General features: G+C 41.9%; 1 protein-coding gene across 3 annotated transcripts in view; it reads right to left on the bottom strand.

Annotated features, from left to right (window-relative positions):
- KCNH7 (potassium voltage-gated channel subfamily H member 7) overlaps nucleotides 1–18,222 on the bottom strand; it is a 253,235-nt gene that overhangs the window by 36,179 nt on the left and 198,834 nt on the right. For all 3 annotated transcript variants that reach the window (XM_075284237.1, XM_075284238.1, XM_075284239.1), the window contains 2 exons: nucleotides 15,933–16,332; nucleotides 11,141–11,340 (listed from right to left, as the gene is read on the bottom strand). In XM_075284237.1, coding sequence (XP_075140338.1) covers nucleotides 11,141–11,340; nucleotides 15,933–16,332 — 600 coding nt within the window. The remainder of the gene's footprint in view (nucleotides 1–11,140; nucleotides 11,341–15,932; nucleotides 16,333–18,222) is intronic.

Below are 18,222 nucleotides of genomic sequence, written 5' to 3'. Positions count from 1 at the left end.
TGAGTAATGTATTTTATTTACTGACAACCGTATGTAACCATGATATTTATAAGCACATTGGACCTGATACATAGGGAATCGTCTAATGATACAATAAATAGACTGTATCTCATACAGTGATATGGAACTACATGCAGTCATGACTATTGATCTATCTACCTATCTTGGATTTACACCACATGATCTGCACCACAATGGATAGGAAGAATGTAGCAATCCGTAAAGAGATAGCCACTCTGTCATTTTATGCTAGTATTTAATCGTCGCTTCCCTTCCTCTACATGGAAACGAGGAGCCATAGTGTCCGATTTTAGTGGCATTATTCTACACATGGATACAACATATAGTTATATATATATATATGTATATAGTGATGTATATATAGTGATATATAGAGGAGCTTCTTAATTACAGAAAATCAATAATAACACTCACAAACATTTCTCTTCTGAGCGCTTCTTACACTGGGTTGATACAATAATGTTTCGTGCAGGTTCAGTCATTCCCCAAGTATATACCATCTGCCAGAACATACTATTCACAGCCAGCTATGCTATTGTTCCTTAAAGTGTAAATAAACTTTCCAGCAACTTGTGATTTTTCTGGCAGTATTTGTACCATTAATACATTCTGTAATATACTTTATTAAAGGGATTCTACCATTTTTTTTTTTTTTTTTTTGTGGATAAGACGTAGGAATAGCCTTTAGAAAGGCTATTTGTCTCTTACCTTTAGACGTGGTCTCCACCACCCCGTTCCTCAGAAATAACGTTTTTCTACCGGTATGCAAATGAGTTCTCTGGCAGTGATGGGGGCGGGCCCCAGCGCTCAAACAGCAATGAGGGAGTCCCCACTGCTGCCGGAGAAGGGTCTCCAAGCGCCGCCTCCTTCTTTGTCCGCCGTGTCATGTTCAAAGTCTTCCTCCAGCGCAGGCTCGTAACTTCTAGCAGAGCAGAGCACACTGCGCAGGCGCACAGGTCACGGGAAAATGGTCACTTGCACAATATTGTTAGCGGCCATTTTCCCGTGACTTGTGCGCCTGCGCAGTCTGCTCTGCTAGGTTACGAGCCTGCGCCGGAAGAAGACTTTGAACATGACGCAGTGGACGAAAAAGGAGGCGGCGCTTGGAGACCCTTCTCTGGCAGCGGTGGGGACGCCCTCATTGCTGTTTGAGCGCTGGGGCCGGCCCCATCACTGCCAGAGAACTCATTTGCATACCGGTAAAAAACGGTATTTCTAAGGAATGGCGCGGCAGAGACCACGTCTAAAGGTAAGAGACGAATAGCCTTTCTAAAGAGTATTCCGACCTCTTATCCACAAAAAAAATGTTTTAATGGTAGAATCCCTTTAATACATTTTTCCTCTCTTTTCTCCTGCACTTCTTTATTCTCTGGTTTCTTTATTGAGAGCTGGGATCTGTACATTGTTTTCACTGTATAATGCAGGGAAACTGAAGCTGGGGAAGGGGGAGGGGGTCACTGCAAATTATTATATATTTTTTTTTATGTAGATTGTGTGCCCCACATAGAGCGCACAATGTACATTTTTCCCTATCAGTATGTCTTTTTGGAATATGGGATGGAAATCCATGCAAACACGGGGAGAACATACAAACTCCTTGCAGATGTTTTTTTGCCCTTGGCGGGATTTGAACACCAGGACTCCACTGCTGCAAGACTGCAGTGCTAACCACTGAGCCACCGTGTGGCCCCCGCAAATTGTTATATCTTGGTCATTATAAAACCTGTAACAGTGATTCTGGTGTCGTATGAAAGATAAGATTATCAGATGATGTTCTACCGGTGTATAAATATTCCAATCCTGGCTATATTTTCAATGAACATCTCAGACAGAACTGGAATATTGGTGTCCTAAGAAAGATGAGAATCTTGTCTTTCACATGACACTAGAAGCATTATTCTATATTTCATAATCGAAGACAAATACTTGTTTGAATTGACCTCCCTCAGCTGCTGCTTCCCTGCATTGCACAAAAGCCCGAACACCCGCACACCTAGTGTAAGCAGAGCACAGATCTCAGCTCCCAAGAGACAAACAAGGGACACAATAAAGAAATGAAGGAATTCACAGAAAGGAGACAAAATCTTTTAATAAAGTAGATAAAATGTATTCCTATCACAAATACTGGAAGGAAAATGAAAAGTTATTCCAAAGTTTATTGACACTTTAATACCAAATGGAATGTAAAATACAAGCCTTGTCATGTGAAACTGAATCCCTGAGAACATTCAGTAGACTTGGGTAATAGTCCCTCGGCCTTCATGGAACTTGAGATGTTTGAGCTTTGAAATGTGGCCAATGTCTTCTGTTATCAACTTCAAATCGCTCATAAACATAAGTGCGGGCACTAATAGAAAGCCTGGATTGTGTGAGTCCATTGTCACAACTCTCATCCTCATGGGTAGTTTGCAGTTCCCTTCCTCAATACAAAAGTAGGGGAAGGCGGGTATTTTAAGGGCATTTACATATTGAGGCCAATTGTACACTTAGGCAAGGAGTCCCATGGGGCTTCATATTATGTTATATTGAAAATATTCCTTACTAAATCAGATACATATGGAGGTACAGTAGAGCCCAATGAAAGTCTGCATATGGATATACAGCTGGTCCCCTTAGACCAGTGGTTCTTACCCTTGTTTGAGGTGCCAAACCCACCAGTTTCATATGCACATTCACTGAACCCTTCTTTAGTGATAAATCAAATATGTTTTTTTCCAAATTCAAGACATAGGTAAACAAAATGAACCGTGCATAGGGCCTAGGGTTCGATCGAGCCCTGGTTAAGAACCACTGCCTTAGGCATCTATGGATTTAAGATCCAAGTACATAAGGGCTCTAGAGAAATCTATAGGCACTGGATGCATATTGAGGTACAGTAGGGCCCCAGAGAGGTCTACAGACTTCAGATGCATATGGAGGTACATGTAGGAATCCAGAGAGATCTACAGAATTCAGATGCATATGGAAGTACATGTAGGAATTCAGAGAGGTCTACAGAAGTCAGATGCATATGGAGGTACTGTAGGGCTACAGAGAGGTCTATAGACTTCAGAAGCATATAGAGGTACAATCTGGCCCCAGACAAATTTATGAACATTGGATGCATATTGAGGTACAGTAGGACCCCAGAGAGGTCTACAGACTTCAGATGAATATGGAGGTACATGTAGGAATTCAGAGAGGTCTACAGAAGTCAGATGCATACGGAGGTACTGTAGGGCTCCAGATAGGTCTACAGACTTCAGAAGCATATAGAGATGCAATATGGCCCCGGTGAAATCTATGGACATTGGATGTATATTGAGGTACAGTAGGACTCCAGATAGGTCTACCAACTTCAGATGCATATGGAGGTACATGTAGCAATTCAGAGAGGTCTACAGAAGTCAGATGCATATGGAGGTACTGTAGGGCTACAGAGAGGTCTATAGACTTCAGAAGCATATAGAGGCACAATCTGGCCCCAGAGAAATTTATGAACATTGGATGTATATTGAGGTATAGTAGGACCCCAGAGAGGTCTACAGACTTCAGATGAATATGGAGGTACATGTAGGAATTCAGAGAGGTCTACAGAAGTCAGATGCATATGGAGGTACCGTAGTGCTCCAGAGAGGTCTACAGACTTCAAAAGCATATAGAGATATAAACTGGACCCAGAGAAAACTATGGACATTGGGCGCATATTGAGGTACAGTAAGGTCCCAGATAGGTCTACAGACTTCAGAAGCATATGGAGAGACCGTAGGGTCCAGAGAGGTCTACAAACTTCAAATGCATATGGAGATGCCGTAGGGCCCAGAGAGACCGGAGAGATCTATAGACTTCCGATGTATATGGAGACACAGTAGGGTGCCAAGAAGTCAACAATGAGTGAACAATTTCACAAGGGTGCAATCTTTTAATATATTCATTTTTTGGACAATTTGGATAGAAAGGATATCCTTACCCCAAATATCTTTAATTCCATGAAGACGTGCAGACTTATCTTATGTGTGAATATTACAATGAACACTTTTATTACACCGCCTGTATTTTACTTATGGTCACGAAGCACATACATCACAAGTAACATGTAAAAGTATTTGGAGACTGAATCATTTGTAATATTGGGGGCATAACAGAGCAATGCAGGATGATACTAAAGCAATCCATCACTAATATGGCCGTGGCCATTACTGTCTCTGTTAATGAATGTACATAGTGTTCATTTCGGCCCCCACACCATGACGGAGGCGGCTTAGAAGCAGGACAGAATTTAAGTCCATTTTTCATGTTTGTGTTTGGTTACTATTCACAATGTTGAGTGACAGGACACATTATTCTTATACTGTACTGGGGACATAAATGGCTTAGAATTGTACATGCAGTGTCAGGCGACGCAGAAGAAGGGGGTCATCCTAAAGACTAGTGCGCAGGAAAACAGCGGCGAATCTGTAGACAAAGCCAAGCAAAAAGTCATCATAGGACTATTGTGCATATTTGCCAACAGGAGTAGCAGGCCTGTACCTTAGTGGGCTGTTGGAAAGGGTGTATAAATATTTTAAGACTCTATATGTCTGTGGCTTTAGCCTAATACATAGGCAAGGTCTAAAGCAATGGACAATCCGTGATTATGTGTGTCATCTTTGTCATCTGGCAATAACTACTCCATTGGCCTCACCTTGAAGGGGTTAACACTCAATGACTTTTCTAAATTAGCCTGCCCAAAATAATGGGAACCTGTCACCAGGAACACTCAGGAGCTGACAAGATTGATATATAGATTTATGGGAAAAGATTCAGTGTAACCTGCCATTTATCTACTGAAATCTCTGCTCTATCTTAAGAAGTCCAGAGGTGGAGCCATCAGTGATTGACAGCCGTCCCTCTATTACCAAACCTACAGAGATGGCTGTCAATAAGTGATAGCTCTGTCACCTGAACTTCTCAACATAGAAAGAAAATGGATGTTATACTGAAACTTTATCTATAAACCAATATACATCAATCTACTCAGCTCTTCCTGCTCTATAACCTGCAGATAGGACACTATATACAATCTGCTCCTCCTGCTCTAAAACCTGCGGATAGGACACTATATACAATCTGCTCCTCCTGCTCTATAACCTGCAGATAGTACACTATATACAATCTGCTCCTCCTGCTCTATAATCTGCAGATAGGACACTATATACAATCTGCTCCTCCTGCTCTATAACCTGCAGATAGGACACTATATACAATCTGCTCCTCCTCCTCTATAACCTGCAGATAGGACACTATATACAATCTGCTCCTCCTGCTCTATAACCTGCAGATAGGACACTATATACAATCTGCGCTGCTCCTCCTGCTCTATAACCTGCAGATAGGACACTATATACAATCTGCTCCTCCTGCTCTATAACCTGCAGATAGGACACTATATACAATCTGCTCCTCCTGCTCTATAACCTGCAGATAGGACACTATATACAGTCTGCTCCTCCTGCTCTATAACCTGCAGATAGGACACTATATACAATCTGCTCCTCCTGCTCTATAACCTGCAGATAGGACACTATATACAATCTGCTCAGCTCTTCTTGATCTATAACCTGCAGATAGGACACTATATACAATCTGCTCCTCCTGCTCTATAACCTGCAGATAGGACACTATATACAATCTGCTCCCCCTGCTCTATAACCTGCAGATAGGACACTATATACAATCTGCTCCTCCTCCTCTATAACCTGCAGATAGGACACTATATACAATCTGCTCCTCCTGCTCTATATCCTGCAGATAGGACACTATATACAATCTGCTCCCCCTGCTCTATAACCTGCAGATAGGACACTATATACAATCTGCTCCTCCTGCTCTATAACCTGCAGATAGGACACTATATACAATCTGCTCCTCCTGCTCTATAACCTGCAGATAGGACACTATATACAATCTGCTCCTCCTGCTCTATAGCCTGCAGATAGGACACTATATACAATCTGCTCCTCCTGCTCTATAACCTGCAGATAGGACACTATATACAATCTGCTCCTCCTGCGCTATAACCTGCAGATAGGACACTATATACAATCTGCTCCTCCTGCTCTATAACCTGCAGATAGGACACTATATACAATCTGCTCCTCCTGCTCTATAGCCTGCAGATAGGACACTATATACAATCTTCTCCTCCTGCTCTATAACCTGCAGATAGGACACTATATACAATCTGCTCCTCCTGCTCTATAACCTGCAGATAGGACACTATATACAATCTGCTCCTCCTGTTCTATAACCTGCAGATAGGACATTATATACAATCGGCTCCCCCTGCTCTATAACCTACAGATAGGACACTATATACAATCTGCTCCTCCTGCTCTATAACCTGCAGATAGGACACTATATACAATCTGCTCCTCCTGCTTTATAACCTGCCGATAGGACACGATATACAATCTGCTCCTCCTGCTCTATAACCTGCAGATAGGACACTATATACAATCTGCTCCTCCTCCTCTATAACCTGCAGATAGGGCACTATATATAATCTGCTCCTCCTGCTCTATAACCTACAGATAGGACACTATATACAATCTGCTCCTCCTGCTCTATAACCTGCAGATAGGACACTATATACAATCTGCTCCTCCTGCTCTATAACCTGCAGATAGGACACTATATACAATCTGCTCCTCCTCCTCTATAACCTGCAGATAGGACACTATATGCAATCTGCTCCTCCTGCTCTATAACCTGCAGATAGGACACTATATACAATCTGCTCCTCCTGTTCTATAACCTGCAGATAGGACACTATATACAATCTGCTCCTCCTGCTCTATAACCTGCAGATAGGACACTATATACAATCTGCTCCTCCTGCTCTATAACCTGCAGATAGGACACTATATACAATCTGCTCCTCCTGCTCTATAACCTGCAGATAGGACACTATATACAATCTGCTCCCCCTGCTCTATAACCTGCAGATAGGACACTATATACAATCTGCTCCTCCTGCTCTATAACCTGCAGATAGGACACTATATACAATCTGCTCCTCCTGTTCTATAACCTGCAGATAGGACATTATATACAATCTGCTCAGCTCCTCCTGCTCTATAACCTGCAGATAGGACACTATATACAATCTGCTCCCCCTGCTCTATAACTTACAGATAGGACACTATATACAATCTGCTCCTCCTGCTCTATAACCTGCAGATAGGACACTATATACAATCTGCTCCTCCTGCTCTATAACCTGCAGATAGGACACTATATACAATCTGCTCCTCTTGCTCTATAACCTGCAGATAGGACACTATATATAATCTGCTCCTCCTGCTCTATAACCTGCCGATAGGACACTATATACAATCTGCTCCTCCTGCTCTATAACCTGCAGATAGGACACTATATACAATCTGCTCCTCCTGCTCTATAACCTGCAGATAGGACACTATATACAATCTGCTCCTCCTGCTCTATAACCTGCAGATAGGACACTATATACAATCTGCTCCTCTTGCTCTATAACCTGCAGATAGGACACTATATACAATCTGCTCCTCCTGCTCTATAACCTGCAGATAGGACACTATATACAATCTGCTCCTCCTGCTCTATAATCTGCAGATAGGACACTATATACAATCTGCTCCTCCTGCTCTATAACCTGCAGATAGGACACTATATACAATCTGCTCCTCCTGCTCTATAACCTGCAGATAGGACACTATATACAATCTGCTCCTCCTGCTCTATAACCTGCAGATAGGACACTATATACAATCTGCTCCTCCTGCTCTATAACCTGCAGATAGGACACTATATACAATCTGCTCCTCCTGCTCTATAACCTGCAGATAGGACACTATATACAATCTGCTCCTCCTGTTCTATAACCTGCAGATAGGACACTATATACAATCTGCTCCTCCTGCTCTATAACCTGCAGATAGGACACTATATACAATCTGCTCCTCCTGCTCTATAATCTGCAGATAGGACACTATATACAATCTGCTCCTCCTGCTCTATAACCTGCAGATAGGACACTATATACAATCTGCTCCTCCTGCTCTATAACCTGCAGATAGGACACTATATACAATCTGCTCCTCCTGCTCTATAACCTGCAGATAGGACACTATATACAATCTGCTCCTCCTGCTCTATAACCTGCAGATAGGACACTATATACAATCTGCTCCTCCTGCTCTATAACCTGCAGATAGGACACTATATACAATCTGCTCCTCCTGTTCTATAACCTGCAGATAGGACACTATATACAATCTGCTCCTCCTGCTCTATAACCTGCAGATAGGACAATATGTAACATATAACCTGCTGCCTGCAAACTAAACTGCATTTCCAGGTAAAAAGTAAAACAACTGCTGCAAAACGCAGGTATATTTCAGAAATAAAACTACCAATCAGGGGATTCCCTATAGTGGTTACAGAGATAGCAGTCACCCTTGAGTCCTGGTTCCTCTGGAGTCCGACACTTTTGCTCAACCAGGGGCTAACTTTCCAAATAAAATCACATTATCTATATTACAAACATTGTCTGTCACAAATCTCTGAGCTGAGAAGAAGGGAAAAGACGTTACCGAAACGCATCGCTGAATCAATTGGTTAACTTTATACCCGTAACAGTTACTATGTAACTTTTTTAAATGAGTGAATAAAAGCTAAATTTTAATTTGCTGTGAGGATTCTTCTACTACATCCTGGATGCAGCTGGTTATTTTGTCTATTGGATACATGTGTTGCTAGCAGGCTGAGTTCACCTGCATACCGGGCTCTCCAGGAGGAGTTTATTCACATGGACATAGTGAGCTGAATCTATTTTTCTTCTTCATGTTGATGTCACAAATCTCGCTTTAGCTACAATTTAGCTGAATGCAGTGAACAACAATCTGTTTTCCGGTGCTCTAGTTATAAGATGATGCCTCCAGGAATTATGGAACTGCTACACCCTATATGTTCTGGAAATAGATTAGTATTCCAATATTTCAAATTCAGTCTCAAAATGCTTTACTTCTAGGTTCATGCAAAGGAATGAAGCCAAAAAGCAGGTAGAATGTATGAACCCCTTTAGTGACAATCACAAGTACTATTTATTACACTTAAAGGAGAGTTATATAAAGTACCTCCTGTTCTTACCAGTGGTGGTGTTAGTCCAGGAGACAGGTGTTGAGGCAGGCATAAAAGAGATAAATCTATTATAAGTACGTTAGAATAAGGCAACATAAACATCTCGAGACAAATATCTCTATTTCTAGATTAGTCCGGGTGACCACTAGTATTACTCATATATAGATGCCATATTAATGTGGCGGCATGCAAAGTGCTGGCATGCTATGGAGGGAATAGTGTTTGTGGCATAGGTTATACAGATAACTTCCCCATACATTACATAGAGAATTATTAGCAAAGCTTCAGAATTGACACCCAGCTTACCACACCACAGCAAAACACCACAGCACTACTTCCTTTCGTCTTGGAGCACATCCCTTTCATCTTCAGGTTTATACTCACGTCAATTAAAGGTAGAAACATCACTTTACATTCCCAAGTGATTAAAGATTGTTTTTTCAAGAAATTGACAATTTATATATTAATATTTCAGGCAACAGACTGTCCTTCTTCAGATTGCAGACTAGATATAGGTCTATGTCGCCCAGCCTGAAGAAGGGCAGTTTATGGGTGAATTGTTACTATAATAATTGGCAGTGTCTTGAAAAAACAATCTTAAGTGAAGCACCTGGCCTACGACTCTCCATGACCCTACTAGATGTATCAGTATAAACATATCCATTCTAAAGTCCACTTACAAGGCAGGATTAGCTGATATATCTGACATGGTTTTCCACCTTTTTCATGTCGGCCACCTGCAGTTGTGGTCAAGTTGGATAAAATTCCTGTTAGATGTTAGAGTCCAACTCACTAAGCAGGATTGACTGTTGTGGAGCCAGTTTAGTCTTCTGTGTTCTAAGTTCTTATTCAGTTTTACAAATCTATGTCTAGTAATCTTAAATGGATCTTAAAAGGCAGTTGCCCGTTTATCAAACTTTTGGCAAGGAGCAAAATCTATACCTTCTCAGCTATGACGGGCTCACATTGGTTCACCTCTTAGATGGAGCCATAGAAGTCTATGAGCTTGTCTTCGGCTAAACCCCAACAGGAGGTCAAACACATCGAAAAAACAACCCTCATGTGTGATGATAATAATGAAGCAGATCCTATGAACTGATTCAATCTCCTTTAGTCCTTTGTACTACAATACAATTTTTTTTTCTGTATGAAAAACTAAAATCAAAACATTGGAAAGATGATACAATGAAGTACTTGGGCTGGGTTAACAAATGGAACATGAGAAACATGCCTACGATGATGGTCTAAGGGGCTGTGGACAAATTGTAGCTAAGGACACCCAAAGGTTACCATAATGCCTTGGACACCCAAAGGTTACCCTAATGTCTTGGACATCCAAAGGTTACCCTAATGCCTTGGACACCCAAAGATTACCCTAATGCCTTGGACACCCAAAGGTTATCCTAATGCCTTGGACACCCAAAGATTATCTTAATGCCTTGGACAACCAATGGTTACACTATTGACTTGGGCACCCAAAGGTTACCTTAATGCCTTGGATACCCAAAGGTTACCCTAATGCCTTGGACACGCAAAGATTAACCTAATGCCTTGGACACCCAAAGGTTACCTTAATGCCTTGGACACCCAATAGTTACCCTAATGCCTTGGGCACCCAATAGTTACCCTAATGCCTTGGACACCCAAAGGTTACCTTAATGCTTTGGACACCCAAATTGATCAGTCAGCCCCTGCCCCACAGTTAAAAATAAAAAAATAAGACAATGATGGATCCCTTGACTGGTCCATTAATGTTCAAATGGATAAAGACAAGAGTCATCCTTTATTTCAAGAGTCTATTGAAATTCTAAGAAAATGTGTACTTGCCGAGTCATCCAGAGTAATCCTAAAGAAGAGTGTCAAAGCAAATTTTAAGCTAAAACACCAGTCAGTCTAAAAACCATATAAAGCAACCTATGATAAAACAGTACAATATAATAACAATGAAACAGTGGGTGAGATAAGATTAGTAGCATACCATATTCATGTCAATGCCATTGGTGTAGGTCCAGGCATGTTGAAAATATTCTTCAAGCCTCTGTCGTAAAGGATTAGGAATTTGGTGAAATCTTATGAATTCTTTTACTCGGAGCATTTGCATGTGGTACCGTGCTGTTCCTGAATATAATCTTTGGATTATTGCAGACACATTTCCAAAAATACTTGCATACATTAATGCTGGATTGAAAAACAAACAAACAAAAAAACAAAATTATATTAGGTGAGCAAATAAATGTTATCACAAATAGTGAAGATATAAAAATTCACAACAAAGAAAAAAAACTTACCTGAAAAATATTATTAATTTTGTAAAACAACTAATACTATACAAAATATATCTAAATCGGGAAATGGGAGTAAGGCATGTTAAAAAAAAATAGCAAAACTTATTAAAATCAATCTTACTTAAATGTTACGGCACTTCTAGATTGTGTTATTACTTTAATGGGGTATTGTCATTTTACTACATATGCCACCACTTTATGATTGGGGGACTGACTATTTGGATTGCCACAAATCTTGAAGAGAAAATGGAAAGCTCAGCTGTGCAGGCCCCATTCATCTTAAAGGGTGTTTGTTGCCAAGACCCAGTATATCACCCGAGTCCTGCAGATAGATAGGTTAATGTCACCAGAAACCATCATATCACCCCTTCTAGATACCCAAAAGTGACATGCCGTGTGACATGCTGGTAAGCCTAATCTATCTATCTGCAGGGCTGGGGTGATATGCTGGTTCTGGTGACACTAACCTATCTATCTGCAGGGCTGGGGTGATATGCTGGTTCTGGTGACACTAACCTATCTATCTGCAGGGCTGGGGTGATATGCTGGTTCTGGTGACACTAACCTAGCTATCTGCAGGGCTGGGGTGATATGCTGGTCTTGGTGACAGTAACCTATCTATCTTCAGGACTGGGGTGATATGCTGGTTCTGGTGACACTAATCTATCTATCTGCAGGGCTGGGGTGATATGCTGGTTCTGGTGACACTAATCTATCTATCTGCAGGGCGGGGGTGATATGCTGGTTCTGGTGACACTAACCTATCTATCTGCAGGGCGGGGGTGATATGCTGGTTCTGGTGACCCTAACCTATCTATCTGCAGAGCTGGGGTGATATGCTGGGTCTGGTGACAGTAGCCTACCTATCTGCAGGGCTGGGGTGATATGCTGGTTCTGGTGACACTAACCTATCTATCTGCAGGGCTGGGGTGTTATGCTGGTACTGGTTACAGTAACCTATCTATCTGCAGGGCTGGGGTGATATACTGGTTCTGGTGACCCTAACCTATCTATCTGCAGGGCTGGGGTGATATACTGGTTCTGGTGACAGTAGCCTACCTATCTGCAGGGCTGGGGTGATATGCTGGTTCTGGTGACACTAATCTATCTATCTGCAGGGCTGGGGTGATATGCTGGGTCTGGTGACAGTAACCTATCTATCTGCAGGGCTGGGGTGATATACTGGTTCTGGTGACACTAACCTATCTATCTGCAGGTCTGGGGTGATATGCTGGGTCTGGTGACAGTAACCTATCTATCTGCAGGGCTGGGGTGATATGTTGGTTCTGGTGACACTAATCTATCTATCTGCAGGGCTGGGGTGATATGCTGGTTCTGGTGGCAGTAACCTATCTATCTGCAGGGCTGGGGTGATATGCTGGTTCTGGTGACACTAACCTATCTATCTGCAGGTCTGGGGTGATATGCTGGGTCTGGTGACAGTAACCTATCTATCTGCAGGGCTGGGGTGATATGTTGGTTCTGGTGACACTAATTTATCTATCTGCAGGGCTGGGGTGATATGCTGGTTCTGGTGGCAGTAACCTATATATCTGCAGGGCTGGGGTGATATTCTGGTTCTGGTGACACTAACCTATCTATCTGCAGAGCTGGGGTGATATGCTGGTTCTGGTGACACTAACCTATCTATCTGCAGGGCTGGGGTGTTATGCTGGTTCTGGTGACAGTAACCTATCTATCTGCAGAGCTGGGGTGATATGCTGGTTCTGGTGACAGTAACCTATCTATCTGCAGTGCTGGGTTGATATGCTGGTTCTGGTGACAGTAGCCTACCTATCTGCAGGGCTGGGGTGATATGCTGGTTCTGGTGACAGTAACCTATCTGCAGGACTGGGGGGATATGCTGGTTCTGGTGACAGTAACCTATCTATCTGCAGGGCTGGGGTGATATGCTGGTTCTGGTGACACTAACCTATCTATCTGCAGTACTGGGGTAATATATTGGGTTCTGGTGCCAGACCCATTTTAAACAAGGTGCATGCAGTTCATTTGCACCTGTGCAGGAAGGAACATTAAGGATAAGACAGTGCTAAGCTCAGTGCTTTATTCCCAGGATCAGTGGAGGTCCTAGAAGCCAGACCCCCAAATCATAAAGAGTTTGGATATCCTTCCATCATCCTACAGGATAGGCATAGAAGTTCAAGTCTCCACTAATAGTTTTACAAAACGCTTAGCCCAACTAAAATACACAATTACTAAAGAGTAAAACTCCTTGTGACAATCAATGTACAGCATGTGATCATCCCCAAAGCCCAGGCCAACCTTTGTGGTAGAACATGTAATATTCTCCTGATATTTAGTCTAATGAAACCTATTTCTAGATCATTAGTCATTGCACGTTACCTTCAGAGACATGAAGACCTTAGAAACCTGACAGAGCTAATTAGCGGTTGGTTTCGAGGTCTCACTGGGGAGAATTATAGATCACCCTCCTGCACTTAAGCAACAATTATCAAGGTTGGATATCATCACAAGTCCATAAAGCACAACCGAAATGAAGGGCTAGAAACCAACTGGTTTCACATTGGTAGCCTTAATGAGAAAAGTGGGAGCTGTGGCTCATCTCCGTAACCTTTCCATGTCATCTATTTCCTGTCCAAAATCACATGGAGGAAAATCGATGTTGTGTAACTTTTTGATATTGACTTATCTTCTTTGCTATGCCAATTGTCTACTTAAATATCAATTCACCAGTTCAGTTCTTCTCTCCCTTCTGGATTCAATTCAGATACCAGCAGAAAAGTTGATCTTGCTTGTTAATCTTCTGAACTGGGACCTCCATTAGTTGCCTGAATGGAATTTGGAATGGCTGTGGAATTTTAGGAAACATTGTGGCGCCCTTTCCTAGATGGAAGTGTTGCTGTGCAGGTACTATTTGCAATTCTTTGCATGATCAGTGGGGATCAAAGACGTTAAGACCTACCAAGTGGCAAAAATACTTTCACCACTTACGAGCCATAACAATTTTGTCTTTATTAAGTGAAGTTCATCCTTCACAAAGTAAATTGAATTCGACAAACGTAATAAGATAGAATAAATCTACGACTGATTGGCTATAATTTGTGTAATTATTTTATATTACTGTTAATTTGATTTCATTGTTCTTAATGCTAGCTTTAGTCCCATTAGGAGACCTTTACTCTGGGATCAGAACTGATCGGTATAATCTGGAGCACTGCCCAGATCGGAAGCTTTCTCCAATGTAATGCAGATATCAACTACAACCAGTTGGCGACACAGGCACATGTAGGTCATTGCCCATAATGTCATATATGAAAGAGGTTAAATGGGTATTCTGGTAATGTAAGGTAATCCCCTATTATCTGATTAGTGGGGTCACATTGCTGGGGGCTCTCACCGATAACTAGAATGGGGGTCCTTTGTACCAGTTTCTAGAGCTGAAGCTAGAAGTAGCCAAGTGGTGCACTTAGCTGTCTCATAGAGAACAGGACTCCAATTCTTGTAATCATTGGGGTCCCCTTTAATCTGGCAGTTATTCCCTATCCAGAACCCGCATTATACAAGATATCACATTAGCATCATGGATTATTTTCTTGTTACTTGGACTTATAAGCAAGTCGGAGAAATGTCGCTTCGTAGCCGGAGGACATTTTGAGGATTGGACCAATCTAAGGTTTTTCTCCAAAGGATACAACAACTTCATTTTAGAGGATCAGAAAAAAATCTAGTAGTAGTCACATTAATCAGTATAGTATAAAATAATAATATTGCTTCTACTTCCTTTAGTACCCCTGATAGATCATAATTATAGAACATTGTGGAAAGTTAAGAAGCTACTCAAAATGGACCAAACCACCAATAACCACGTCTCGATATCTTCCACTATAACATACACAGTCCAGTCATATTAATGTGACCATCGCCTACTTTGACATCAACTTAAATAACCAATCGCAGAAGGCACGTGTCATCAGCCATCTGGGTGCACTCATCATTGTGGAAGGCACGATGGATCAACACCAGTATGCATCTATCCTTGTGGACCATGTCCACCCCTGCATGTGAAATGTTTTTCCTCAGGATGATGGCATCTACCAGCAGGACAATGTGATGTGTCATAAAGCTCGCAGTGTATGTGTGTGGTTCAAGGAGCACCAGGATGAGTTTACCGTACTCTCTTGGCCAGCAAATTCCCTGCACTTGAACCCAATCGACAATCTGTGGGACCAGACCGGGTTGTTCGCGCAATGGATGCTCAACCGCGTAACCTAGTGTAGCTGGACACGGCACTGGAGTCGGCATGGCTCAACATCCCAGTGACCATCATCACAATGTCCCCTCTCTTCCTGCACGTCTCGCAGTGGTCCGCCCTGCCAAAGGTGTTTATTCTGGATTTTGACAGGTGGTCACAATAATGTGCCTGGACTGTGTATATATATATTTGTTTTATACATCTTTTCCTTATCCATTGCAGACATGGTCATGTTAGATCTTGGTACTTACAGCCAATCAACATAACACAGATGGAGAAGATTTTTTCTGAGTTGGTGTTGGGTGACACATTGCCGAAGCCCACGCTTGTCAGACTGCTGAATGTAAAGTAAAGGGCTGTCACATACTTGTCCTTGATAGACGGACCAGAACTGGGGTCGCTGTAGTTGTACGGTTTCTTTATTTGATCTCCTAAGGCATCCAGCCAACTAATCTTGTGAATCAAGTACGGTCGTTCAACGTTGCCAATTGCATACCAGATGCAGGCGAGCCAGTGAGCAATTAATGCAAAAATGCACATGAGCAGCATTAGGACGGCAGCACCGTATTCCGAATATCTGTCCAATTTTCTTGCAACTCTGACCAAACGGAGCAACCTTGCGGTCTTTAAAAGTCCAATGAGAGTAGTAGTCTGTGAAGATAAACAGATTGTATCATATAGCTTATTTATAGGCATGTATGTGCTTCACTATATGCCTAATGGTTAAGGAGGAGAAGACTTCTAAAGGTAGGAGAAGAACCAGCGTTGATTGGCCGACTGTATAGCATTCAGCCAATCAATGCTGGTTCTGCATCGAGTTTTTCCATTCGAATAGCGAGTGGTACTGGATCGAGTACGAGTATTTTGAACACCGTAGTATTCAATTGAATACCTACTCGATCGAATACTACTCGCTCATCTCTAAATGTAGCTAATACAGCTGCATATAACTATCCTAATCTCGACTGTATTTTCAACTGCTGATATCTCTGGACATAACAGAGATAGCACTGTAACCTTAGACTCAAAAGAAACAAGAAAATCTCATTTTTCATAGGACAGCAAACTTGTGCGTTTTATAATGTTTGATGTGTAACTGTTTGAATTTACCCTCCCCCTCTTCTCGTTCTCGCTACATGTTACCCCGTACCCCATACACAGTAACATTCAGCGAGAGGCAGGAATAGCTGTTAATACACGAGGTAGTGGAAGAATAAAGGGAGGCAGGATGTCACACAAAGGAGACAAAATGTGAAGTATATTACAACATTTATTAACGACACAAATAATTAAAAGAGTTTAGTTACACTTTAATCAAAAAAATGTATTTAAATAATTCATCTCCTACATAGGGTTGAGCGATTGGGATTGGAAAAGATCGGATTCCAATCCCGATCTTTTTTGGCAGAATCGAGGTCTCATGTTAGTTCCTACAATGTTTGGCTACTGGCCAATCATTGTGGGAAAAGCAAACAATGTTGTAGCTTTTCCCACAATGATTGGCCAGTAGCCAAGCACTATGGGAACTAACGTGAGACCTTGATCCCGCCAAAAAAGATCGGGATCAGAATACGATCTTTTCCAATCCCCATCGCTCAACCCTACTCCTACATAATAACTCAGAATTCACACCTGTCATATCTATAGGCAGATATTCCCCTGACCAAATATCTCAATGATCCAGATAAGAACAAACATTTCATTCTCGATGGGTAGGAAGTGGTTTGGTTTTTGAGAGCATAAGCTGGCCAAAAACAGTATCACAAAACTAAGGCAATTTGTGATATCTGTCAGAATACTGGTGGGATTTGTGCAGGTGTACATCAGTCTTAATTCAGTCTGGATTGTGCTCATGATGGATGCCAGGAATATACAGTGAGGAAGTTTGCAAGAAATATCTGAAAATAGTGGAAAACGTTGCAAACATGTAGATAGGTTACCGTGTACTTACCATCCCGACATCAGTGTCTCAAAACCTGGGAAACATAAGCCCTGCCCTGTTTATATACAAATCTGTACAAGTCCCACCCTGTTGCAGCCCCATTCATGGGACTGATGGAGGGGATGAAATTCTACAGTATTATTCGAGTCACAGTTGTGACAATAAGTTCTATATTGGTTTTATTTTCCCGATAAATCAGTACAAGTGCCGATACGAAATTTATCTTATTTAAGAAAAATTCCTCTTTCTCCACCTATTAGTCTCCTTCCTCTTCCGCACTCTCATGAACTGATCACTGACAATCAATTCACTGGTCAAATCCTTCTACAAAGAGGCAGAGGTAAAGACGGACTATCGGATTACTGAGGGATCTGGTCACAGCTCCTGCCCATAGAAGTCTATGAAGAGGAGAGCGGTGGAGTGAGAGGGCGCAGACACACCAAGAAGCTGCTACTTCTCATAAAGGTTCATCTCTTCCACTCCAATGCTACATTCACAGTGATACTTCTCAGGATTGCTGCACGATGTTCCTTTACAGAGGTGGCACAGACAGCAGAGGACCCCCCCTTTAAGTCTCTTTGTCCAATATATAATCCCAT

This window comes from Leptodactylus fuscus, chromosome 8 (assembly GCF_031893055.1).
Source record: "Leptodactylus fuscus isolate aLepFus1 chromosome 8, aLepFus1.hap2, whole genome shotgun sequence".
NCBI classification, from domain to species: Eukaryota; Metazoa; Chordata; class Amphibia; order Anura; family Leptodactylidae; genus Leptodactylus; species Leptodactylus fuscus.
Note: the sequence above shows the minus strand (reverse complement) of the source record. Positions and strands in the feature narration are given on the sequence as shown.